Source organism: Ochlerotatus camptorhynchus, unplaced genomic scaffold (genome assembly GCF_037179485.1).
Source record: "Ochlerotatus camptorhynchus isolate MF236.1 unplaced genomic scaffold, CSIRO-AGI_Acam_v1.1 ptg000274l, whole genome shotgun sequence".
Classification (NCBI taxonomy): Eukaryota; Metazoa; Arthropoda; class Insecta; order Diptera; family Culicidae; genus Ochlerotatus; species Ochlerotatus camptorhynchus.
In genome coordinates, this window is record NW_027040763.1 from 6,682,786 (window position 1) to 6,708,667 (window position 25,882).

Here is a 25,882-nt window from a genome sequence, read left to right on the forward strand (position 1 = left end):
TCAAAGAATCAATTCAAAGACAATCTAATTATCTGAAAATAGCTCAAATTGCATTGATGGGTGGAAACTTGCAAAACCTGATTTGTTTACATTTATTAGTGGCCGTTCATTTTTAGAACAAATCCATAAGAGACATAGCAGTAGCAAAAAAAAAACCGTAAATATCAACAACTGTCCGAAATCCCAACCGGTAAGTGGGCATAAAATAGAGCAAGCGATAAATACCGACAACCAAGAGCTAACAACCGTGTTTGTGCTATCGCTCAGGTTTAATTCGCTTAGCGTGTGTTCAATCACTAAACCGAATTTTGCCTTAGAATATATATATATATATGGCAGATGTAAAAAAAAGTTAGGTTAACACGATGGTGTAGCTCACTCTTATGTCAAAATTCAAATTCATACAGGTAGTTGGTCTACCTGTTAAGGTTGATTTAATTTTCAGCTTAGTTGAGTGCAGAAGAAATGATTTTTATCAGCACTGACCTATATCCACTACGCCAATGAATGTGAAATGACCTTCTATGGGAGGATGTGCAAAATACTGAAAGCACTAAAACCATCATTCAGACATTGGAGGAATAATTTATTGAGCTGCATTCTTATCAATTACTGATTTCGGATGAATCAAACATGGAACGATTAGAATTGCAAATAACTGTATTTATACATAAGCCGTTTTCATATCTATCGAGTTTCTGATTCAGGATCTACCAAGTTCCTGGAGCTGGAGCCAGATTCAGCGACTTCTGGTTGACAATGTGTCCGGGAAGTGGAGCCTTGTGCACGGCTCCACGGTTGGCAGAAACATACGAAGCGAAGTGATGCACTGGAGCAGCAAAGGCCACAGCTGGAACTTGATGATGATGATCCCAGTGGCTATCGTAGGCAGTGACGGCAGCTGGAACGTACTGGGGATATGAGTTGTAGGCAGCCACTTGATAAGGATGAGCATAGGCGTGTTGAGCCCAGCTGTGATGATCATTCGATTGAACAACGGTTGGTCCATGATGGGCAGCGTAAGTCGCATATGGAGCAGCAGTATAACCATATCCGTGATGGGCATATACCGATGGGACGTAGGAACCTTCAGCGGCTACGGCAAGGGCAATCATGACTACAGCTGCGATGCACTGTAATATTATAATTAATATTGGTTAAATTGGGACATTTTAACAAAGAAGATCAAGTTGTTTACCTTCATGATAACTGTTTTGAAATTTGATCTAAAGATGCGAACTAGATGGAAGATGGAATTAGTTTGATTCCTTTGCCAAAATACAGGTCCATTTTATACCATTATCGAATAGGTGTAAAACAAAGCAGAAGCTTTGACAAATCGTTGAATGATTTAATTTAATCAAAAAAAGCGCACCAATTAAGGCACGATAAAATCAGCAATCTAAAATTGTATATCCCCGTCCTGCTGCAATGACCTGCAACCAACATTGATAGAGATGGTAGCAATCGCGAATTTTTGATTGTTTCGTTTTGATGTTCTATTCTACTTTCATTTGGTGCAAATTGCTAGCTTTCAAAATTGTACACGAATTTTCTGATGGTATAAAGTGAGCAATTGATTCGTTTTAAGGATCATACTCATCCGAGCAATCGACTTGTCTGCAGGTTTAATCCAAAATCAACAATCATGAAGGTAGTTTCTAGCGTTCATTTAACAAAGTTCAGAACTTAGTACAATTTTGTCTTTTACAGTGCATCACAGCAGTAGTTATGTTGGCTCTCGCCGTAGCCACAGAAGGCTCCTACGTCCCATCGGCTTACGCCCATCACGGATATGGTTAAGCTGCTGCTCCATATGCGACCTACGCTTCCCATCATGGACCAACCGTTGTTCAATCGAATGATCAACAGAGCTGGGCACACCAGGCTTACGCTCACCAGGCTCCAGTAGTTGCCTACAATTCGTATCCTTATCACGTTCCAGCGGCCGTCACTGCCTACGATAGCCATTGGGATCTTCGCCATAAAGTTCCAGCTGTGGCCTATGCTGCTCCAGTGCATCACTCCGCTTCGTATGTGGCTGTCAACCGTGGAGCAGTGCACAAGGCCCCGCTTCCCGGACACTTTGTCAATCAGAAGTCGCTGAATCTGGCTCCAGCTCCAGGAACATGGTAGAATTATTGACTATTTGATATAAAACCGGAATATTTGAAAATAAACAATTAACACAGCAAATATCAATAAATTCTCTTCATCACCCACCGACGCTTCATTTGAATTAAATTAACGTTTCCCATCAAGTGTGTTCATTGATATCGTCCGCATTCATTTTGCTTCATCTACCGAGTTCAGTGAACCAATTTGCACTGACTACACCCGAATCACCTTGATATCATCAAATTAAAAATCAAAATGCTTATTGCTCTCCGATCGTTCCGCTTTGGGCTGTTAGTGGCGATGGTAGGTGGATCATCAAAGGAGGAATTCAATTGAATTAGTTGAATCACTTCATCAGGCCATGACTGCTTGAGGTGATTGCTTGAAAATCGAGGCAGACTTCTCGATTGTCCAACCTATCAATGACGAGTGATCTTCACCGGTTGAAGTGATTGAGAGGTTTTTCTAGTTTTGATCGGATAGAAGAGCATTGGCATTCGTAATTGGGTCAAACGGTTGTATTTGAATGCTGCGATTTTGAAACTGCAGATCTGTGAGCGAAGTAAATGGCAATCGGCAGAGCCAGAATGCTGATCTAAAAAATAATTGGTAGGTCTACTATTATGCTGATTTAATGTTAATAAGTCTTTGAGGTAAAGTGACTCAACTTTTGACAGACAATTTTCAGACAATCCCAAATCATGTCCAGAATTTTTGATGAAAGCATTTTATCGATGGATCTTGTAGAAATGACTGGCCAATTAGGACCTGGTGGTTTAAGATCGAAGTCTTTGCTGAAAAAATTTATAAAAGTATTAAAAACTCAAATATTTCAAAAAGTTTACCTTCAATAATTCTAATAAAAATCTGAACTCATCAAAATATTTTTTTGTTTAATAGAGAATAAAAAAAACATGTTTTAATACTGCAGAACTATATTCAAACAACTCTCTCGGATTCGACATTTTCAATGACTCAATTTCATTTCTTTTAACGGTTATTCTCTGGGGGGAGGGGGATCAGATATCAAAACTACAATCGCTTCAAACGGTTCCCGCAGCTGGTTCCAGGTTCAGCGACTGCTGCGAAACGGTGTGTCCGGCGAGTGGGGCATCATGGACGGCTCCTCGGTTGGCGGCCACATAGCGAGCTTCCTGCTGGGCAACGACGGCCACGGCTGGCTGAGCAAAAACGGTGGCAGCTGGGGCAACTACGTGAGTGGCTTCAACGACATCCGAATCGTACGAGTTGTAGGCCAGAACCGGGGAAGCAGCATAGGCCACTGGGGAAGCAGCATAGGCCACCGGGGAGGCATAACGTGGGACAACGCTGGATTGGAAGACGGTGGTGTGTGGAGCGGAGTAGGCAACCGGGGCAGCAGCATAGGTGGTCACCGGAACCGATGCGACATACCGAGGAGCCACATTCTGCTGGACAACGGTGGTGTGAGGAGCAGAATAAGCCAGTGGGACCGAGTAGGACACGGCACCTCCTTCAGCAACAACGGCCAGGGCCATCATGACTACAGCTGCGATGCACTGTTGGATGATAATATGTGATTAGATTTAAATGGACGCCGAATATAGCTAGGAGACTCACCTTCATGATTGTTGATTTCTTGAGGGATTGGTCGCTGAAGGACTTGAAGATTGTTACAGTTTCGAGTACTGATGGATTCTGATTATTGAGAATATGCTGGTTCTTGCTTTTATACTCAAAGGAATCGAAGAATTGGAAGTCACAGGAATTCCACCCAAACCAGGAAGCCATGTATGACGAAACTGGTTGCCAAAATTTAATCGGGAATCATTAACAGGCAAGTCGGTTAAGCTTGGCTGGTGCTACCATGCATGATGCGAGCCACTGATCGCAAAATCGCGATCAGCAAATAAATCAATTCAAACGAGATCTTAAATAAAATGAACGAAAAGCTACGAAGGGTGGGAACTGGCCAAACTTGATTTGTTTACATTCATTGCACTTTGATCATTCTATAGCCGGTAAGAATTAAGTGAGAGATACGCATGACACTCAAAATGAGCAGTGTAATAAAAAAATAAATAACATCAAGTATCGGAAACTCCCTAATTCTGCTGCCGACACGAATAGGCACAAAATAAAGCAAACAATAACTAGCCATAAGCAAGAGTTTGAGCCGTCACACAAATAAACATTTTTTGCAACATTGCTTTTTAGTTCATTTTATTTGGCGCCAAATTTTGATCCGGCAACCAGTTATCCACTTGTTGCTTATGTTTGCTTTTCACTGCTTTGTGAGGTATTTGGCAAAATTAGTCGATATATAAATACGCCAAGGATCACTGGGAAGACATACCTCATCAGTACTCGAAACTGCAACAATCTTCAAGTCCTTCAGCGACCAATCCTTCAAGAAATCAACAATCATGAAGGTGAGTCTTCTTACGATATTCAGCGTCCATTTCAATCTAATCACTTTTCCTCATCCAACAGTGCATCGCAGCTGTAGTCATGATGGCCCTGGCCGTTGTTGCTGAAGGAAGCGTCGTGTCCTACTCGGTCCCACTGGCTTATTCTGCTCCTCACACCACCGTTGTCCAGCAGAATGGGGCTCCTCGATACGTCGCATCGGTTCCGGTGACCACCTATGCCGCTGCCCCGGTTGCCTACTCCGCTCCACACACCACCGTCTTCCAATCCAGCGTTGTCCCACGTTATGCCGCCCCAGTTACCTACACCGCTCCACACACCACCCTCATCCAGTCAAATGTTGTCCCACGTTACGCCGCCCCAGAGGCCTATGCTGCTTCCCCGGTCCTGGCATACAACTCGTTCGATTCGGATGTCGTTGAAGCCACCCATGTGGTCGCCCCAGCTGCCACCATCGTTGCTCAGCCAACCGTGGCCGTCGTTGCCCAGAAGGAAGCTCGCTATGTGGCCGCCAACCGTGGAGCCGTCCATGATGCCCCACTCGCCGGACACACCGTTTCGCAGCAGTCGCTGAACCTGGAACCAGCTGTGGGAACCGTTTGAAGCGATTGCAATTGATGTACCTGAACCCCAGTGAATCCCAATTCCAATTAAATCCAATCATTTTTACTCGAGTATGACAAAGTTGAATAAATTGCGGTGTAAATTTATGAAAAAATGTTTTCAAATTTTTTGTTTCAGTGATAATGCTCATGAATTTTATGCATGGATGGGTTCATATTCACATAAATCAACAGAATCATAATGTTTTAAAATGCTATCACATTCTTTATTGACAAAGTAAAGGAGTGTCATGTTTCATTAAAATTCTTCGTCAATCTTAGTAGTTAAATAGATCAAAATTTCACTCATTTTTTCAGCTAAACAATAACTTTGATCTTAAGCCCCCAGATCCTACTTGACCAGTCAATTATTTTCATTGTTCATACAAGAATCTTCATGATCTCTCTATAACATGCTTAAAAAAAAAGAATGGACAAAAGTGGACTAACTTTATCACAATTACTTATCAACATTAAATCAGCATAATACTAGACCTCCCGATGACTTTTTAGATCAGTATGCTGGCTCCTCGATTGCCATTTACTTCGCTCACAGATCTGCAGTTTCAAAATCGCAGCATTCAATACCAACAGTTTGACCCAATTACGAATGCCAATGCTATTTTATCCGATCAAAACCAGAAAAAAAAACCTCTCAATCACTTCAACCGGTGAAGATCACTCGTCATTGATAGGTTGGACAATCGAGAAGACTGCCTCGATTTTCAAGCAATCACTCCGAGCAGGCACGGCCTGATGAAGTGATTCAACTAATTCAATTGAATTCCTCCTTTGATGATCCACCCACCATCGCCACTAACAGCCCAAAGCGGAACGATCGGAGAGCAATAAGCATTTTGATGTTTAATTTGATGATTTCAAGGTCATTCGGGTGTAGTCAGTGCAGATTGGTGCAGATTGGACTGAACTCGGTAGATGCAGCAAAATATATGCGGACGATAGCAATGAACATACTTGGTGGGGAAAGTTAATTTTATTGAAATGAAGCGTCAGTGGGTGATGAAGAGAATTTATTGATATTTGCTGTGTTAATTGTTTATTTTCAAATATTCCGGTTTTATATCAAATAGTCAATAATTCTACCATGTTCCTGGAGCTGGAGCCAGATTCAGTGACTTCTGATTGACAAAGTGTCCGGGAAGTGGGGCCTTATGCACGGCTCCACGGTTGGCAGCCACATACGAAGCGGAGTGATGCACTGGAGCAGCAAAGGCCACAGCTGGAACTTGATGGTGAAGATCCCAATGGCTATCGTAGGCAGTGACGGCCGCTGGAACGTGATAAGGATACGAATTGTAGGCAACTACTGGAGCCTGGTGAGCGTAAGCCTGGTGTGTCCAGCTCTGTTGATCATTCGATTGAACAACGGTTGGTCCATGATGGGAAGCGTAGGTCGCATATGGAGTAGCAGCATAACCATATCCGTGATGGGCGTAAGCCGATGGGATGTAGGAGCCTTCTGTGGCTACGGCGAGAGCCAACATAACTACTGCTGTGATGCACTGTAAAAGACAAAATTGTACTAAGTTCTGAACTTTGTTAAATGAACGCTAGAAACTACCTTCATGATTGTTGATTTTGGATTAAACCTGCAGACAAGTCGATTGATCGGATGAGTATGATCCTTAAAACGAACCAATTGCTCACTTTATACCATCAGAAAAATCGTGTAATATTTTGAAAGCTTGAAATTTGCACCAAATGAAAGCAGAATAGAACATCAAAACGAAACAATCCAAAATTCGCGATTGCTACCAACTCGATCAATGTTGGCTGCAGGTCATTGCAGCCGGACGTGGATATACAATTTTAGATTGCTGATTTTATCGTGCCTTAATTGGTGCGCTTTTTTTGATTAAATTAAATCATTCAACGGTTTGTCAAAGCTTCTGCTTTGTTTTACACCTATTCGATCATGGTATAAAATGGACCTGTGCATTGGCAAAGGAATCAAACTAAATCCATCTTCCATCTAGTTCGTGTCTTTAGAGCGAATTTCAAAACAGTTATCATGAAGGTAATCAACTTGATCTTCTTTATTAAAATGTCCCCATTTAACCAATACTAATTATTTTACAGTACATCGCAGTTGTAGTCATGATGGCCCTTGCCGTAGCCGCTGAAGGTTCCTACGCCCCATCGGTCTACGCCCATCACGGATATGGTTATGCTGCTGCTCCATATGCGACCTACGCTGCCCATCATGGACCAACCGTTGTTCAATCGAATGATCATCACAGCTGGGCTCAACACGCCTATGCTCATCCTTATCAAGTGGCTGCCTACAACTCATATCCCCAGTACGTTCCAGCTGCCGTCACTGCCTACGATAGCCACTGGGATCATCATCATCAAGTTCCAGCTGTGGCCTTTGCTGCTCCAGTGCATCACTTCGCTTCGTATGTTTCTGCCAACCGTGGAGCCGTGCACAAGGCTCCACTTCCCGGACACATTGTCAACCAGAAGTCGCTGAATCTGGCTCCAGCTCCAGGAACTTGGTAGATCCTGAATCAGAAACTCGATAGATATGAAAACGGCTTATGTATAAATACAGTTATTTGCAATTCTAATCGTTCCATGTTTGATTCATCCGAAATCAGTAATTGATAAGAATGCAGCTCAATAAATTATTCCTCCGATGTCTGAATGATGGTTTTAGTGCTTTCAGTATTTTGCGCATCCTCCCACAGAAGGTCACTTCACATTCATTGGCGTAGTGGATATAGGTCAGTGCTGCTAACAATAATTTCTTCTGTACTCAACTAAGCTGTATTTGACAATTTTGGAGCTGGATAATCAAGCACTGGTGAATATCATCAAACGCGTATTCGTTGATGTACAATGTGTTCGTAGACCTAATAATTTCCAACATCACTTTGACTTTGGAAAAATACATAAGTTACCAACCAATCCACCATGACGCACCCAGTTGGCAACGACATGAAACCACCAACCATCCTACAATCATTATTTATACCTCATCATCAGATACCAGCAATTTTACTATGAGCGTGAGCCCTGTGACATTCCAAAATCATTCAACAGACAGAATCAGTAGAATTGGCAGCGACAGAAGCCAGGTGACAACGACACGGAACCACAAACAAAATTTGGACTGCATCAGCTGTGAACATCTGGACAACAGCGAAGACGACGACGACAGCGAATTACCCTTGGAATAACATCAGCAGGCACGGTTATCTTGGTTAGCCTTTTTGAATAGTTAGCTCAGGGTAGAGTTAAGTATCGATGAATAAAGAATTCATTAATTGTTCAGCAGCATAATCGAGCAGGTGTTTTTTTTTTAAACGCGTAAAGGCTGGCGAAAAGTAAATTGGTGCACCCCTCACGCGCCACTAGCACGCCTTTAGTGTTGGGAATTGAAAATCTTTGACAGTGGTTTGTTTACATTTCTACAGAAAACAACTGTTGCAAGTTCGATCGCGTTCAGAAATAACGTGAAATGTATCTCGAAAGAAGAAAAAAATATTGTGCACAAACACCTGGAAAATCTGGAGTCGTTCGGTTCCAAGCTGGCTAAAGTGCCAAAAACAACAGTTTTTCGAGTGCTAAAAACCTACAAGGAAACCCTGAGTGTGGAAAGGAATAAGTGGACCTACGAAAAAACTGGAACCAGGGATCGTCAGCAAGGTGTTGAGGTGCGTTAAAGCCAACCTCGGTCTTTCGATCCGAGATGTGGCCAGGTACAACGCCAAATTTCAAACGGTGCGGAACATCCTTGCAGGGAATGATACAAGTCGCACAAAGCCAATAAACATCCGAACCGGCACATGAAGTGGAATTTTGATGGCCAAAAAGCGTGCAAGGCTCTTGTATTACCGTGCTTTGACGAGACACAAGGGCTGCACTTTGATCGATGACGAAACATACGTCAAACTCGATTTTAAGCAGCTTCCCGGTCAAAAGTTTTACATCGCTACTGGACGTGAGGATGTGCCGGGAAGATTCAAGTTCGTGTTTGCCAACAAGTTCGCGAAGAAGGCCATGATTTGGCAAGCGATTTGCAGTTGTGGCTTGAAAACGGAACCATTCGTCACATCCTCGACGATGACATCCCAAGTTTACATTGAATAAAGGGAGGCAAAGTCATCTTTTTGGTCAGCTGCCACTACTCCTAGGTGGTTCTGGAGTGGTATGCTGCCAAAAAGATCGATTTTGTCCCCAAGCTAATGAATCCTCCGAATTGCTTGGAATTTCAATAAATCGAAAAATACTGGGCAATTTCAAAGCAGCGACTTTGAAGAAGCGGCGGGGCAGTTGAGGTTTCCATTGTGCGGGCGTTGATGGGCTCCATCAAGAGGAAGGTTCGAGATTTCATTCGAACAACTGGAGAAATGTAACCATCTTATGCTGTAACTTTGAAGCTTTAATAAAATTACTGTAAAGCAACCATTAATATACTTTTAAAACTTATTGAATCACGAATTACATGTCTTTTTGTGCGTACCAATTTACTACTAGTACGCCCTCATCCAATTAAAAGATGGGCCATAGTATAAATCAACTATCTTGAATGTACAGATGTATAAGGCGTCATATAGCCTAATCAGTGAAGGCATGGTATTACCAACAATCAATACGAAACTAACGATTTTAAATTGGCTCACCACTTTAGTAGCCTATTGGTCCCAAGCAAACGATTAACGTACCCTATTCTAGTTGAAATTCTATTACTACACTATGTTTGTTTTGATTCGCTATGAAAGTTTGACAGATAACATCAGGGGTGTGTGGATTCATGCAGAACATGCAGGGGTGAGTGAAATAGCTTGGGACTGCTTGGGACCGTTGTTCTGGTACTGAGTGAGCCAAAAATAATAATGATTTTCTTCGGGACCCAGTGGTCTTAGAGTTACCTCTATGGTATTACCAAGCAGGAGCCGGCAGGTTCAATTCCCGCTCCGGTCGAGGTAATCATTGTGCTTGCCATACAATATACAAATTCATGCAACTCTCAGCATCTAGAACACTAAGTTGAGAGCTGGAAAAACGTTCGCTACAGATGCGTAAAAAACCTAGCAGAAGATGGATCCAGAGTTGTTTTTTGGGCCGTTTTGGCGATTTGAACGAGGATTTTTTTTTTCTTTTGTGCATTCGACCTTCTGTCCATCTCGAATTTTCTTTCCTTCGAGCTCCGTTTAGATCTTTTGTCGATTTTTTCAGACTTCCTTCATCTTCTTCCTCGCATTTCAAGCTTATTGATTATCGCATAATAGCTTATTGTGTGCTTTCACCTTAGTGTTCTATCTAGATGCACTTCCACAGTTATTCATTGAGAGCTTTCGATACCTGTACCATTTTTTGCATTAGCATAATTGTGTGACAAGTACAATCGTACTCTATGCCCAGGGAAATCGAGAAATGTTCCAACCCAAAAAAAATCTAGATCGGACCGGAAATCGAACCCGGCCAACTCCAGTATGGTCTTGCTTTTTTGCTGCGTCTTTACTGACTGAGCTAGAGGAGGCTCCATCAAACTTCTACTGAACTAATTAAACTATCTCAGTTCCATGCATATTCGGGAACATCAGGAACATCAAGCTGAAAAAAATGACTGAATTTGAATGATTTTTTAAGTTAGAGTTCTCGAAAAACATTTCAAATCTCATAATGCTACGTGTTACTATATAATTCCAAGTAATGTTGTGTATGACACCGATACAACATACTAAGTGAACTTAAATGGTAGCTAATAGCTTTGATAGCAGCCTGAGAGTATTCCACTATGTAAGTTGCGGCTTACTTTCCAGCCTATAGCTGGCCCTATTAACCCCGGCGGGGCGGCTACGAGCAGGGTACTTCCCCCAAAGACGTTTATTATTCTCTAACCTTTCCCTTTTCTCCTCGTTGTCCTCGGTGTCACTCGGTGGGGCCCTTTGACGATAGCGGCGGTGGTTGCTGTTCGTACTGCTTCACTCGGCTGTGCCGAGCGGTTTCTTCTTCACTTTATAGGGAATGAGCAAGGCTCCTTTATCGGAACCCCCCCGGCGACGATGGTGACGAATCACCGGACCAACTACTCGCCGTAGATGGTCCCGGTAGTCACCACAGTGCACTACCCAGGCGAACGCTCCTTCGGTTCGGCCTGCTTCGTCCCTCCTTGGCTCTTAACTGCGTTGGCGAGACTGGCTCTACTGGCTGAGCCACCGCAGTGAGGACGATGGGTGTTCGGGGATCCTTGGGGTTTAGCCGGGAAGCGGAAAAATCCTTGAAATTTAGCTTCCCTTGGCGGCGATCCGACACCCTTCGCTTCTGCTCACGAACCACGGCACTGTTCGGGGAAACGACGTCACTTCGCGCGACGATACTGGGAATTATCCCTCCAGCGGACACACGCCACAAAAACGGTACTCAAACTTCTCGTTTTCACTTAAACGGACCGGGCAAAAAACACGTCGACTTCCAACCGTGGCTCGTAACTTTCTCTTGTTTTCCGTACTAGCTGACAATCGCGGACAATACAACAACCACCATCGTTCTCCTGCAACCACGCTCGAATGTCATGCTGCTTATGTTTTTCGTCTTCTATTGCAGCGGGAGGAGAAACGGGACCTAATTTTATACCAAACGCGAGACAATTTAAATCGACAATTTTTACACTACATTCTAATCCTAAAAACATGCCTACGCGAATAAAATCTACAAAGTAAACAACAAATTTAAATATTTACAAACAAAACAGTGGTGAGTATGTTGCCGAGCGTGCGACCAAAACAAAAACAAATCATAACAGACAAGGCACACGCTCATGGCAAACACGTTAAAAACGTGGGTTATTAATTATCACCCTAGACGAGGGTTACAACTAATAACCCAATTAATAACTTTCAGAATGTTTATTTTTTTTAACTACAGAAAGCGAAAAAATCATCGAAGAAGGATGAACATTTAGTCAAAACCCGTTTCTATTTTAACGTCACAAAAACGAATTGCGGAACGATCGTTGCTTATCCCAGAATTTAAATGAAAAAAATAATCATTAGTATTTATTCAAATGTTGGGAGATGAGACTCGGTAGTTTAGTGGTTCATATATCTGGAATTAAACTGGGATAACATTCAGTAGGGTTCTATGGCCGGTCAGATACAAAGAAAATAGAACCATCTTCTTTCCTTTATTTAACGTCGCTCTCTGATCGACAATCGAGTGGTAGTGAACGACGTGCGTCGATTGAGAATTGGTATTCTTGGTAGCCTTCCCTTCCGAAAGATGACGTAACCAAAGATCGTCTCAAAAAAAATCAACATGAGCTCTCCCAGGATTCAACCTAGACACACTGGGTGAGAAAGCAGATACGATTACCACTCTTCGTGCCGGAATAAATCAGAACCAGTTAAAGTAATGGGAAAAAAATCTTAAATAGAAAATATCAAGGAAGCTAAACCAATATAGCATATTTAGATTTAAATTTCAAATAAATGTTGCATAATCTTTCTAAGCCATATGCCTTTCAACCACAACAACATTGCCTCAAATCCTGTACGCCAATTAAGGCCGGTTGGTGGTGACCGATAGATTGCCGTTTCATGATTTATATCATTAGATGCAAAATTACACGACCTTAAGGGGGTAGTACACTTTGAACGTCCAAAAAGTAAGGCATTTTCGTTAATTTTTTTTAAGCAATAAAACACTCAGGGACGGCAAATATGTTATAACCCGTTTATTAGTCATCCTTCGAACTACAATTTGTATTTTTTTTGAACTCGATTGGCGTCTCCCCGTGGCCGGTGCACCAGGTCGCGCGGGCGTCCTCGCGCGGAAGTCGGAAAACGGCGTGGGAAAATACTCCTTTCCATGTTATCCTGGAACATAAATCGAATAAAAATCCTGATTAGTAATGAAATTTGGGTTAGAAATTCGTATTCCGATTTTTTTTAAATTATTTTTTTCAAAAGCTGTGGCCTTAGGAAAAAAAAAAAGTCCATTTTTCACCCTAAAAATGCTTACAAAATCGTGGATTAAAAATCGATTTTTGACAAAATCGAAAATGTGGATACGTATTTCTAAGCAGAATTTAAATTTGAACAAGGAAAACCTAGGCGATATCCAAATTTGATGATAACTGGTTAGAGTTATTTCCCACGCCAGTTTGAAAAACCCCGTTTCAGGATAAACGCGTTTAAAGATAAAATTGCTCTCTCAGCGCGCCGGTACATGTTTTAAGAAATCGCTTCGTAAAGCGGTAAGGAATATTCTGGCGGACTTGGAGTCTTTTCTAAATTAAAGTATACATCCCAAGGAACATTTTAAGCCAAAAAAAAAATGCATTTTTTTGAAAAATCAAAGTGTACTCCCCCCTTAATGAAGACAAATATTCTTAGAGTTGGTTGGAAATACTATATTAATATGAACATGATGCATTAGTGTGATAATTTATTAACTAGAGAAAGTTCTGAAGAGGATAGGTTGATAGTTCCGCTAGAGTACGACAGGGTGAAAATTGAATAGAAGTTCAAATTGAGTGAACAGTCGCTCAATTTCAACTTCTATTCAATTTTCACACTGCCATACTCTATTGGAACTATCAACCTATTCTCTTCAGAACTTTCTCCAGTTAATAAATCATCACACTAAAGCTTCATGTTCATTAGACTGATGGAAAATTTGAAATTTTCGCTCCACAGTGCTTAAACGGTTCCAAATTGTGTCCTGCTTAGCCTCTCAAAATTTGAACTACTATAGTAAAAAACTGACTTGGCACAAACCATTTCAAGTTTATGCGGGAATTACTATGCACAGTTCAAAAAAGTAGTGTAAATTCCTGTTCAATATGATGCACATAAATGGAGCGTCACATATCACATAATTTTGGGAGGCTAATCAGGACCTGATTTGAAACCGTTTGAGCACTGTGGAGCGAAAATTTAAAATTGTGCATCAGTCTAATGTTCATATTCAGCCATTCTATAGCAAAACGATGTAGTGGTTCTCAGAATTTCGTAAAAATTGGTAGTTTTGTTCCTTATCGCAGGGTGACCAGTTCGATGTTAAGGTGAACCAAAAAAATGGTTTTTTTTTCATCGATTTATAGCGACTGTAACATGGTCACAACGCATGGTAGTTTAATTGCTTAGAAGTATTGAGCGAAAACCTAAAACTTGATAGCTTAAAAAAAATAATTCTAAAAAACGGTCAAACCATGAAAACGATGAAAAAACAAATACAATCGATGTTTTTCAGAACAAAATCTCAAAATTTGAAGTTCCTAAAAAATATTTTTATTTACCTTTCATTTGATATTTTGATCTTTGACCTTGGCTAAGTGATTCCAAAGTTATGAATTTTTGAAAACAGTCATTCTTGAAAAAAAATGTTTTTGGACCACACTAAGACGAAAAAGAAAAAAAAATCGGTTTTACGATAAGGAACAAATCACAAATTTTTACGAAATTCTGAGAACTACTATATCGTTTTGCTATGGAATGGCTGTATTAGTATAGCATTTCCAAACAACTCTGAAAACCGTAAACTTCACGTATCAAGTAACCAAAAACACTCTGAATGCAAATATTCTTAGTTAAATAACGTAGTCACTTCTAAAGGAGCTTCGACAATCGTCATTTTGAACTACCATTGAGATGATTTCAGCAAAAAAAATACGAATTTCATGCACGATATGAAAAACCTATTAGCTTAAAAGTGATCCACGATGTACGCCATCACATTGCATTAAAATATTTTCTAATGAGCTGGATCACTCCAAAAGCTCATCATTAGCATTTGCAAATTCGGTATAAGATGGACTCAGAATATATTATGTTTTCGGATTTTCATGACAGATTCAAAATCACCATGTTTTAATACTGCAGAACTATATTCAAACAACTCTCTCGGATTCGACATTTTCGATGACTCAATTTCATTTCTTTTAACGGTTATTCTCTGGGGGGAGGGGGTCAGATATCAAAACTACAATCGCTTCAAACGGTTCCCGCAGCTGGTTCCAGGTTCAGCGACTGCTGCGAAACGGTGTGTCCGGCGAGTGGGGCATCATGGACGGCTCCACGGTTGGCGGCCACATAGCGAGCTTCCTGCTGGGCAACGACGGCCACGGCTGGCTGAGCAAAAACGGTGGCAGCTGGGGCAACTACGTGGGTGGCTTCAACGACATCCGAATCGTACGAGTTGTAGGCCAGAACCGGGGAAGCAGCATAGGCCACTGGGGAGGCATAACGTGGGACAACGCTGGATTGGAAGACGGTGGTGTGTGGAGCGGAGTAGGCAACTGGGGCAGCGGCATAGGTGGTCACCGGAACCGATGCGACATACCGAGGAGCCACATTCTGCTGGACAACGGTGGTGTGAGGAGCAGAGTAAGCCAGTGGGACCGAATAGGACACGGCACCTCCTTCAGCAACAACGGCCAGGGCCATCATGACTACAGCTGCGATGCACTGTTGGATGATAATATGTGATTAGATTTAAATGGACGCCGAATATCGCTAGAAGACTCACCTTCATGATTGTTGATTTCTTGAGGGATTGGTCGCTGAAGGACTAGAAGATTGTTACAGTTTCGAGTACTGATGGATTCTGATTATTGAGAATATGCTGGTTCTTGCTTTTATACTCAAAGGAATCGAAGAATTGGAAGTCACAGGAATTCCACCTAAACCAGGAAGCCATGTATGACGAAACTGGTTGCCAAAATTTAATCGGGAATCATTAACAGGCAAGTCGGTTAAGCATCGCTGATGCTACCATGCATGATGCGAGCCACTGAATCTTTGCCACGCGATAGCAAAATCGCGATCAGCAAATAAATCAATTCAAACGAGATCTTAAATAAAATGAACGAAAAGCTACGAAAGGTGGGAACTGGCAAAACTTGATTTGTTTACATTCATTGCACTTTGATCATTCTATAAACGGTAAGAATTAAGTGAGAGATACGCATGACACCCAAAATGAGCAGTGTAATAAAAAAATAAATAACATCAAGTATCGAAAACTCCCTGATTCTGCTGCTGACACGAATAGGCACAAAATAAAGCAAACAATAACTAGCCATAAGCAAGAGTTTGAGCCGTCACACAAATAAACATTTTTTGCAACATTGCTTGTTAGTTGATTTTAGTTGGCGCCAAATTTTGATTCGGGAACCAGTTATCCACTGGTTGCTTATGTTTTCTTTTCACTGCTTTGTGAGGTATTCGGCAAAATTAGTCGATATATAAATACGCCAAGGATCACTGGGAAGACATACCTCATCAGTACTCGAAACTGCAACAATCTTCAAGTCCTTCAGCGACCAATCCCTCAAGAAATCAACAATCATGAAGGTGAGTCTTCTTACGATATTCAGCGTCCATTTCAATCTAATCACTTTTCCTCATCCAACAGTGCATCGCAGCTGTAGTCATGATGGCCCTGGCCGTTGTTGCTGAAGGAAGCGTCGTGTCCTACTCGGTCCCACTGGCTTATTCTGCTCCTCACACCACCGTTGTCCAGCAGAATGTGGCTCCTCGATACGTCGCATCGGTTCCGGTGACCACCTATGCCGCTGCCCCGGTTGCCTACTCTGCTCCACACACCACCGTCTTCCAATCCAGCGTTGTCCCACGCTATGCCGCCCCAGTTACCTACACCGCTCCACACACCACCCTCATCCAGTCAAATGTTGTCCCACGTTACGCCGCCCCAGTGGCCTATGCTGCTTCCCCGGTCCTGGCATACAACTCGTTCGATTCGGATGTCGTTGAAGCCACCCACGTGGTCGCCCCAGCTGCCACCATCGTTGCTCAGCCAACCGTGGCCGTCGTTGCCCAGAAGGAAGCTCGCTATGTGGCCGCCAACCGTGGAGCCGTCCATGATGCTCCACTCGCTGGACACACCGTTTCGCAGCAGTCGCTGAACGTGGAACCAGCTGCGGGAACCGTTTGAAGCGATTGCCGTTTGAATAATCTGACCTCCTGAGAATAAAATTGAGTCATCGCAAATGTCGAATCCGAGAGAGTTGATTAAATATAGTGCTATCTTTTACAAATCATATTACTTTCATTTTCTGAACAGCAGAAGCAGTACAATCCGAAAACTACAATCCCGTGCTCACTCAATATGATTGTCTACTGGGTACCAATCTGAATAGGCAAAGGCAGCCAAACAATCAGAGAGGCAACAAGTTTAGCTACGTTTCTTCTGTACAATCTAGTATTGTCGTCTCATAGAAATAAAACATATTTTTTCGTATCAAATAATTATATATAAATAAAAACCATTACCAGCAGGACTTCAACACTAAACAAGAATGTAAACAAACTTCAATAAAGTCACCAGCACTCCTTGCTTAGAACTGTTGGTGAGAATCATCTGAAGAAGAGCGGAACACTTCGACAAACGAGAAAATGTGAAAGCAGATTTCTATTGGCTAGAAACACAAAATCGCTTGAATCTGCAGAACCCAGCAAAAATGACTAACTTGCCAAATCACTAAATAAGATCAAAATATGTTAAGTTGTGTGTTGAAAACGATATGACACATTACATGACATGACAATCGAAGCTCATGAGACATCGAAGCAGAGCACTTCTGTACGATGCTAAAAATTTCCGGGTGTCAAATTGTCGGTTTCTTTTCTGGAATTGATATTTTCATGGCGTTTTAGCTCGAAACAAAGGGCCACTCAATAACATAGTTCTATAAAAGAATGTTAGTGGCAAGCAAGTGAAATGCATTCCAACGTGGTATTTTTTAGAATCCTTTTCGTCAGAACTGTTATTAGGCGATTGACAGGCTGACGGTTGGCAGGCTGACGGTTGGCAGGCTGATTTTTTTTTCTTTATTTAACGTCGGTCTCTGTTTCGCACTCTAGTGCCAATCACCGACGGACATCGATTGCCATCCATTGACGACAACCGAATGTGCAGGAAGGCAGCTTCCACACCTGCGTAGGATATCGCACCCATTCACAACATACATGGGGCCGGGATCAACAGCTTTACTTCCCTTCTGAAGGAAGACGTGACCAGAGATTTTTATGCCTCAGAAAAATCCCACCGGCCTCGGCTGGGATTGAATTCAGACCCATTGGGGTGTTAGAAAGCAGTCACGCTTACTACTACTAACCCGATGATTCTGATTGGAGGCAGATTGTGCGAGAGTTTCATTGAAGATCCGATGGAATTTTGTGAAGCGATGAGCTTGAATTAGGAAATGCAATGGTCTTTTAAGTTTTTGCTGCACGGGCAAACCATCGTTCATTTGGTGAGTTCGTTCCTGTTTATTTATTCACCTGTAATCAGATGTCTACTACTTTGTCTAATGTCGTTTTCGTTTTTGCGGTGTAGCTACACCGGTGCTACACCACCAAACACCGAAAAAATTTAGGGTTTAGCCACAGACAAACCGACACAACACTCGTAAGTTGTTCATCGAACACGCAATTACCGCTCAATTTAAATGTTTACATAGTTCGAAAAAGTAGTGTAAATTTCTGTTCAGTATGATGCACATAAATGGAGCTCCACATATCATATAAGTTTACATTATATATCATGTAAAGTTCTGAGACATTTCATGCAATGTAGCAAATATTGTATACAAAAGCCCATTGTTTTAAAAACATTGTTTACAAGTTGCTCGATTGCGTGAAATGAAATACACTGAAGTCTTTTTTTACACGGTTTTTTTTTACGTGGTTATTTTTCAACGGTTTTTTTACACGGTTTTCCACGATTTACACGGTACGTTTTTAACGATTTCTCGACAACGATACAACCTATCGACTTGATTCCAATCACATTATCCGTTTCAAGCTATTTGTAATCGAATGGCATACTTAAAAAAAAATCACAATTTTTGGTGTAAATATAGAAATTTTTAAAATATGTCTATATGGACCATATCATGCTTTAATTACAAATGGCATCAAAATCCGATTTTTAAAGACATTTAAGCATGCGAAAAATCAAAATCTCGTAGGTTTTTTTTACACGGTTTTTTTTTTACACGGACCGTATCCCCCGTGTAAAAAAAGACCTAAGTGTACAACTTTACGTGAATAAATGCTTACATCTCTATTAAAATTCAGAATTTTTATCTGTGTAGTTGGTAGTACCGCCACTTGTGGCGTGCATAGTAAATTCTCTTGTGTTTAACGTTTATACACTATTGCCATCTATTGAGCACACTGCCCATCACAGTGTACTCAACAGATGGGGGAAGTGTTTTAGCGACGATGTTTTACAGTGAGAAGTATTAAATGTGTTATGTCTGTTTATCTGTGGTGTAGCTATCGGTTGCACCTTTGTTTACAAACAAATCATGATGAGCTGTCAATGACTCACACTTATTACTGCTTACACTACACCGGTGTAGTGTAGCAAAAACGAAAACGACATAAGACATAATTTCGAAGAGCCGCTGGGAACGAGTGGGAATGGGCAAGTTCCAGCACAGATTTGCCCATTGGTCATCCTAGTGCTTTTTTCCGGTTTTAGACGTTGGGTGACTTCAGTGATATTTTTGTACTTGAAAGTTGCTTCCCCATGATAATATGATGGGTCTGAAGATTTTCGAAACTAATCTGACAATAGCCCGGAAAAGTCTAGGAATCAACAGTGGTACATCAGGACAGTAAGAGTACAAAAGTATAAGATTGGATGAGATGTTTCCGTTATTTTCATCTGAATATACTAAAGTTTATCTCGCGCAACACGAGAAAAGGGCCTATCATTGTTGATCGATTCTCTTCAACGATTTTCTCTTTCGCTAATAACCCGACTGCAAATGAAATTCCCATTCAGTGTGCTATTTCAGGCGCAAGCTAAAATCATCTTCTGTCGAACTGTGCTGCGAGCTTAGCCATAAATTCGTTTAAGTTGCCGTGGTAGACCAAAAAGAAAGTCGATGAAGAGAATCGATCAACAATGATAGGCCTTTTTTCTCGTGTTGTGCAAGTTATAATGTTTTCTTGTTCTATTTCTCTCTAATGTAATCTAGTTCTCACCTATTATTGTTCAGCGATCACATGCAAAGATAAATCCCAAACAAAAATTAACCCACTTATGAAGAAATAACTCACATTTTCACATCAATTTGGACAATTTTTTTTTATTGCACACCTCTTTTCACGTCTCAGACTTGCGCTAATCTTCATCCACAAGATTTCAAGTTTTTACAGTGTGCCCGGAGCCGGTTGAATGTTTACTGATTGCTGGGAAACGGCGTGTCCTGGAAGTGGAGCATCATGATAGGCTCCACGGTTGACGGCCGTGTAGCGAGGCTCCTGCGGGGTAACAACGACCGCGGGTGCCGGATAGGCATAGGGATAGGCGGCATATGGATACGAATAAGGATACGCATAAGGATACGAATAAGTATACGGCACGGCTACCTGTTGGACCAGGCCAGGGCTGTAGTAGGTCACGGGAACGACGCTTCCTTCAGCGGCGGCGAAGACTAGAGCCACTACGGCTGCAGCTATGATGCACTGTACGATCGAATCAACGATTAGCTTGGGTCGATTGGAAATGAAATCTTATTGTTTACCTTCATGATTGAATACGTCCTTTACAGCACTGAGTGAAGACGAATTGTGAATGTAAAACCTAAGCCAGCTTACTTTTATACAAAATCCAACGTTGATCGATTTTAGAACTGGATTTGGACAGGAGACATAATATGTCAACCTAATTAAATTGAGTTCAATAAACTTCGACAGCGATGCATCAAAGCAGGTTATATCTAAAATAACAATGATTCATGCAGCGCAAGCAACAACTACCTTACACTGAGAATTGTAACTTAGCGCCTGAAGGATTTTTCGTTATTGGAAGCTTGTTCGTTTCGTGAAGTCTAAAGTGTTTGGTTTCACTACATCAAATTGATACGTTCTGTTACTCATTTTTAAATGATTAACAATAATTATAACACAATCCAGGTACATTATCATGTCAATTAAAGCGTAACACCTAAACTTTGACCAAAATTATCAACACTTTGACCCTATGGATACATTTGTTTTACAAAATTAGATATGTAAATGTAAACAAGATAATTTTTAATCGATAAAATCTCCTAAAATTTCACTCGTTCCAGTTCTCAAAATTAATTGACATCATAAACTATACCCAAACGGCTTCAAACGTAGATTGGATCTATCAGCTTGTGAATAGTGACAATCAGTGATACATAAACCTGAAAAACGGGTCAATTTAGTAAATCAAGTAACATCCATGGTGCAATCTTTCAAATGACCAGTTCTTGCTGCACTTCTGGCTCAACCAGTTTTTTTGGAACCAATCAAGCGATCAGTACATAAAACATGAAATCGTGCGAACCAACTTCAATCAGAGAACGTTTTTCCCAAGACAGAACACGAATCCAATTGAGTCAAACAAATGTAGTTGTTAAAGTTCTATACAAACCCGGCAATTTTACACACCTGTCATTTGCGACAGACACCTTTCCCGTGTCTATCTCCGAAATGACACACTCCATTACACCATCAACCAGCTGAAATTGATACCTTGCAATCAATCAAGTTGTTACCACCACCGCTCACCGGTTTACGGAGCATTTCTCCGTCCGAAGAACCCAGAACTGTGCTGAAGGGGAACCACACCTCTCCACGCTGCTTTGCTTTGCTAGCATTCTAACGACTTTCGTGCACGATATTATCTACTCTCTACACACACACACACACAGGTTGAAAAGTGTGCACTTTGCACTTGTTCTCTACTTCTTCTTCTTTGAAAAGATTAATGGCAACTATTGCGAATGAATCAATCCCTTTAGTCCCCCCCATTAGCCGGGAAATGGTGGCGAGGGAGATCGTATCTCTCCCATCATCGTCATCATCCGATTCGCAACCAACCGCGGGAACCTACTGTTGTAAGGCCTACGTCACTTGCAAGTTGCAGCGGAGATCAATGCCGATAGCTTAATTTATGACCATTCGAGTCAAAGCGCAATCAATCACCAGGAAAGGTTGGGTATGCTGTAAATCGTTTTACTGGTTGTTGTATTGTGGGACGGTAGAAAGGTAATCGCTCTATATAGAACAGGGAAATGTTGCCTAGATCATTAGACTAGTTAAAGTGCACAGCATAAATACCGTTCTACAACGCGATTTAGACCTGTATTCGCATTTTTTCGTCCTTTGTCAAGGGAATTCATATGCTATGATTACCATTTATTTGGAAAATGTTATCTGTTGGTGCCCCAGATGTATAGGATTCTGTGAATTTCCGGAACTTCAGAGATCAGGATGAAAGAACACAGATAGATCATTTAGGGGAAACGCTCCTATAGTTGCGGTACGTTAGAAGCGTTAGGTTCCTATAGTTGTGCATGGAGACTCAATACACAACTATACGAACCTAACGCTTCTAACCTACCGCAACTGTAGGAGAGTTTACCCTACTCATATGTATTGACTCTCACCTTACATTATTCGTCTTCGCCAACCTGGAATGATCTGGAAGTCTTTGGTTAAATACTGAACGAAATCTATTTGATGGACGTGGTTGCGGAGAGATGTCGAACGAATAAACTTCGCAAGGCCATTCCAAAGCGTAACCGTACTCTGAAAGAAATTGAGAAGATTGCGGCAACCATCTAGCATACAGTGTAACCATTATGCGCATTTTGCAAGCGAAGCGGCAACACTGCCACTCCGACAACCAAAACGCAAACTTTGCGACTCCCATCAGCTGCGATCGCCACCAGCTCTCGGATTGGATAATAATATCCGGTCAGAAAAAGTAATCGCTTGCTAGCAGCCGGCCGCACGTTAGAACGTGTGTCGTTTTGTGCGTCGAAAATATCGGACCGTTCGTAGCACAGGAAAACTCCGAACACCCACTGGATTCAACATCCGAGACCAATCGACGAGAGCCAACAGTAGAACTACGACAATCTAGCCACTGGAAGGAGCTCACCACGAGGGTAGCAAACTGTAAGGCCTCGGTACGACGCACTGACGGCGAAAACAATCGTTCGGCGTAAGTGAAAATTCCAGATTCACCACTAGAACAGGAATCGTGGGTGGCATCCCTCATCTCGTCGAGGATCTCCGACGCACGAAAAGCTCAATTCGCCATCACTCGCTGACGCTAAACGATATCACGAGATCACCTATACACGCAGATTTCCTGGAGTGCGAATACACATCGAGGCTACAAAACTGCACAGAGTGTACAGACGTTTGTGATCACCAAAACGCGAACAGAAAAGGCCTTCCGAGGAGTTTCTTCGCAGTTCGTACCGAGAAGCACTGGTCGGTGACGGTCTCGACTACGTCGGGGGCGGCTAGGCCCAGCCTTGAAGATTTTCAAAGGCGTTCGAACGACCACGCCATTGGAAAGCGTTGTCCAACAGCAGACGGAAGCGGCACTCAGCGGCATACTTGCGAGGTGTAGGATTAAGGGGGACGCCCCTGAAAATGAAAGATTAGGATGGATAGGGACGTTAGGAGAATGTACCTGAATACAATGTGAGTACAATCAACGCTGCTTTGTTAGTTTAATTGTTTCAACGCATCCCTATCGTCCTCTCAGGCGTCATTGATCTTAGTTTGTGAGTTGTATGTCTTATGCCGTTATACTATGGTTACCGCATCGTATTATTTCCTCAAGTAAGTTTCGGCTATTATATGAATGTATGAATGTCGTATGTTGAAGTCGTGAAATCTCGTAGTCTCTAATCCCGAGTCTGTGGACACCTGGTAGAACCTTCAGCCCAGGAGCTATCGAGGTGAGATAGTAGTTGGAGCAGGAGTAATCCACATACAAGTTTCCTCTCTCGATTCAGAGAAACTGTAACAACAAAGCAACAAACGACGGGCTTAAATGAGAGCAACAGTGTGATGCATAACGGTCTACGAAGTTGTAAGAACAGTAGAGACAAATCCAGTGACAAGGGACTTCAAGATGTCCGGAAGCAGAATGTGTCACGATTAGGGTTGTCAGTACCGGCCTTTTTGGCGAGTAGTGGTATTTCAGTACTGGGAGGTTCAGTACCGGTAGTACCGGTAAATTACCGGTACCAAAGGATTATAAGAAAATTAATGGAAATCGATAAAAAAAATATTTAAGAAAATAATATATTTAAAGGATTTTGTCCTAGTGCAGTGCTTCGCAGTAGTAGTAGTAAAATTTACGTTTGTTTTCTGGTTTTTAATGTTTCAACATTTGGTTTTTTTTTTTTTTATTTTCCTTTGTTCGGAACATAAAACCACTGCGACCAGTAATTTGCTCTATTGTAGTATATCCCGTGTCCTTAGTTTAGTGCATGTCGTATTACTCCATCACTATTGAGAAATGATGAAGCATTCGATTTTTTTTACAGTTGTCATTCTCGCATTTATCGCAAGGATCCGACTCTAATTGAAAGGTCCCGCTATTTATACCCTTCGGAGTGTTGGAACACCCTCCAAAGGCGCGCTCCTTTGTCAATCAAAATTGGATCTCTTAGCAACAAAAACAAGCAATGACACCGTTAATGACCATGCATCAGAACCCTAGTCTTAACCACTTCAAACTAGGGAACAATGAATAGAAGATTTGGAATCACATAGGTGAAGACTAACTCATTTTTTCCTTGTTTCAAGATCATCCTCGGTCAAGGCAACCCGGGGACTTGTCACTATCAACAAGGCATAAAAAGTAACAAGGACTAAGATGTGTTCCTTTGATTACTGAAAAATCCTGTTCCCCTAGTCTGAAGTAGACAAGACTAGGAATCGGTGGTAGATCTTACATCCCGTAACGTACCACGAAAAGGTGATCTACCCACGTAACGGGGCAACATTTGGTTTAACATTTCAATTGGTTAGCCTTTGGCTCTTCATCTTTGTTCTAATTAATTGGTTATTCTAATGTGATGATTGCGTTTAGCGCTAATTTACAGGATACCCTTTATGGGATTGTTTTGGTTTGAATTTAAGAATTTTATAACCTACCTACTTGAGCACAGGAACCTTCCTAACTACTTAAACTACACACTTAGAAAAAAGCATTTAAATTTAGGTGCTCTGAGACTGACATATACGAGCGTCAATTTTGATATAAATTTGAGTCATAACAGACGCGAAATATAGCTTAATCAAACGTACTTTTCATCGAGCAACGAACTTTTCAGTCTCGGAGCACTTAAAATTACAAGACACGTTTGTTTGCGTTTCATATTTTCTGTCATAGATGGATTCCGTCACGTGTAAAATTAGTTATTTCTAAGTGTGTAGGTTGCCAAATCACAAATGATCTGATGGATTGATCGCAGACAGGCGACTTTGAACCTTTCCAGCGTGGAAGTCTTTCACTCCTCGGGTGTTTGAAGACCGGCCAGGTGGTGAATCTCAGAATTACGAGTTCGCGATGGACTGTTAAGGATCATTCTGAGGATCTTATTTTGGATCCTCTGAAGCTTTAGGTGGTGGCACTTAGCACAACTCTCCCAGATTGGCATACCATACTCAATAGCCGGTAGAATGATCTGCTTGTGGACAGCAAGCTTGTTTTTAAGGGACAGGGTGGACTTCCTGTTTATCAGAGGGTACACAGAAAAAAAGTTGTTGAATATTACATCCAAACTGCTGCAACCAAGTCAATCCATCGGTTGTGTAATATAACGTTGTACGATGTACATCGATTTTGCGAACAAAATTACATCAGCCTGAATTACATTGATCGATATTACATTTTTTTTTGCTGTGTGGAGCGACCTGATCAAGATGTTACACTTGGTGGATGTCTTGTCCACATGG

The 25,882-nt window shown here is 41.7% G+C and overlaps 7 protein-coding genes across 7 annotated transcripts; 3 read left to right on the plus strand and 4 right to left on the minus strand.

Annotated features, from left to right (window-relative positions):
* Nucleotides 1-700: 700 nt before the first annotated feature.
* LOC135705762 (adult cuticle protein 1-like) lies at nt 701-6,745 on the minus strand. Its single transcript, XM_065227616.1, has 2 exons — nt 6,712-6,745; nt 701-1,133 (listed from the first exon to the last, which is right to left on the minus strand). Exons 1-2 carry the CDS (start codon nt 6,715-6,717, stop codon nt 711-713), a joined length of 429 nt encoding a protein of 142 aa, XP_065083688.1. The 5' UTR covers nt 6,718-6,745; the 3' UTR covers nt 701-710.
* LOC135705763 (adult cuticle protein 1-like) lies at nt 1,622-7,662 on the plus strand. Its single transcript, XM_065227617.1, has 2 exons — nt 1,622-1,654; nt 7,230-7,662. Exons 1-2 carry the CDS (start codon nt 1,649-1,651, stop codon nt 7,650-7,652), a joined length of 429 nt encoding a protein of 142 aa, XP_065083689.1. The 5' UTR covers nt 1,622-1,648; the 3' UTR covers nt 7,653-7,662.
* LOC135705874 (adult cuticle protein 1-like) lies at nt 3,134-3,825 on the minus strand. The gene is made up of 2 exons (XM_065227728.1): nt 3,718-3,825; nt 3,134-3,656 (listed from the first exon to the last, which is right to left on the minus strand). The coding sequence occupies exons 1-2, from the start codon at nt 3,721-3,723 to the stop codon at nt 3,162-3,164; spliced, it is 501 nt and encodes a 166-aa protein (XP_065083800.1). The 5' UTR covers nt 3,724-3,825; the 3' UTR covers nt 3,134-3,161.
* On the plus strand, nt 4,464-5,158 carry LOC135705746 (adult cuticle protein 1-like). The gene is made up of 2 exons (XM_065227595.1): nt 4,464-4,529; nt 4,591-5,158. Exons 1-2 carry the CDS (start codon nt 4,524-4,526, stop codon nt 5,128-5,130), a joined length of 546 nt encoding a protein of 181 aa, XP_065083667.1. The 5' UTR covers nt 4,464-4,523; the 3' UTR covers nt 5,131-5,158.
* A 7,404-nt stretch (nt 7,663-15,066) lies between the features above and the next one.
* On the minus strand, nt 15,067-15,738 carry LOC135705876 (adult cuticle protein 1-like). The gene is made up of 2 exons (XM_065227729.1): nt 15,630-15,738; nt 15,067-15,568 (listed from the first exon to the last, which is right to left on the minus strand). The coding sequence occupies exons 1-2, from the start codon at nt 15,633-15,635 to the stop codon at nt 15,095-15,097; spliced, it is 480 nt and encodes a 159-aa protein (XP_065083801.1). The 5' UTR covers nt 15,636-15,738; the 3' UTR covers nt 15,067-15,094.
* Nucleotides 15,739-16,375: 637 nt separating this feature from the next.
* Nucleotides 16,376-17,065, plus strand: LOC135705877 (adult cuticle protein 1-like). The gene is made up of 2 exons (XM_065227730.1): nt 16,376-16,456; nt 16,518-17,065. The coding sequence occupies exons 1-2, from the start codon at nt 16,451-16,453 to the stop codon at nt 17,055-17,057; spliced, it is 546 nt and encodes a 181-aa protein (XP_065083802.1). The 5' UTR covers nt 16,376-16,450; the 3' UTR covers nt 17,058-17,065.
* A 3,225-nt stretch (nt 17,066-20,290) lies between these two features.
* Nucleotides 20,291-20,670, minus strand: LOC135705821 (adult cuticle protein 1-like). Its single transcript, XM_065227671.1, has 2 exons — nt 20,665-20,670; nt 20,291-20,605 (listed from the first exon to the last, which is right to left on the minus strand). The coding sequence occupies exons 1-2, from the start codon at nt 20,668-20,670 to the stop codon at nt 20,291-20,293; spliced, it is 321 nt and encodes a 106-aa protein (XP_065083743.1).
* Nucleotides 20,671-25,882: the final 5,212 nt, after the last annotated feature.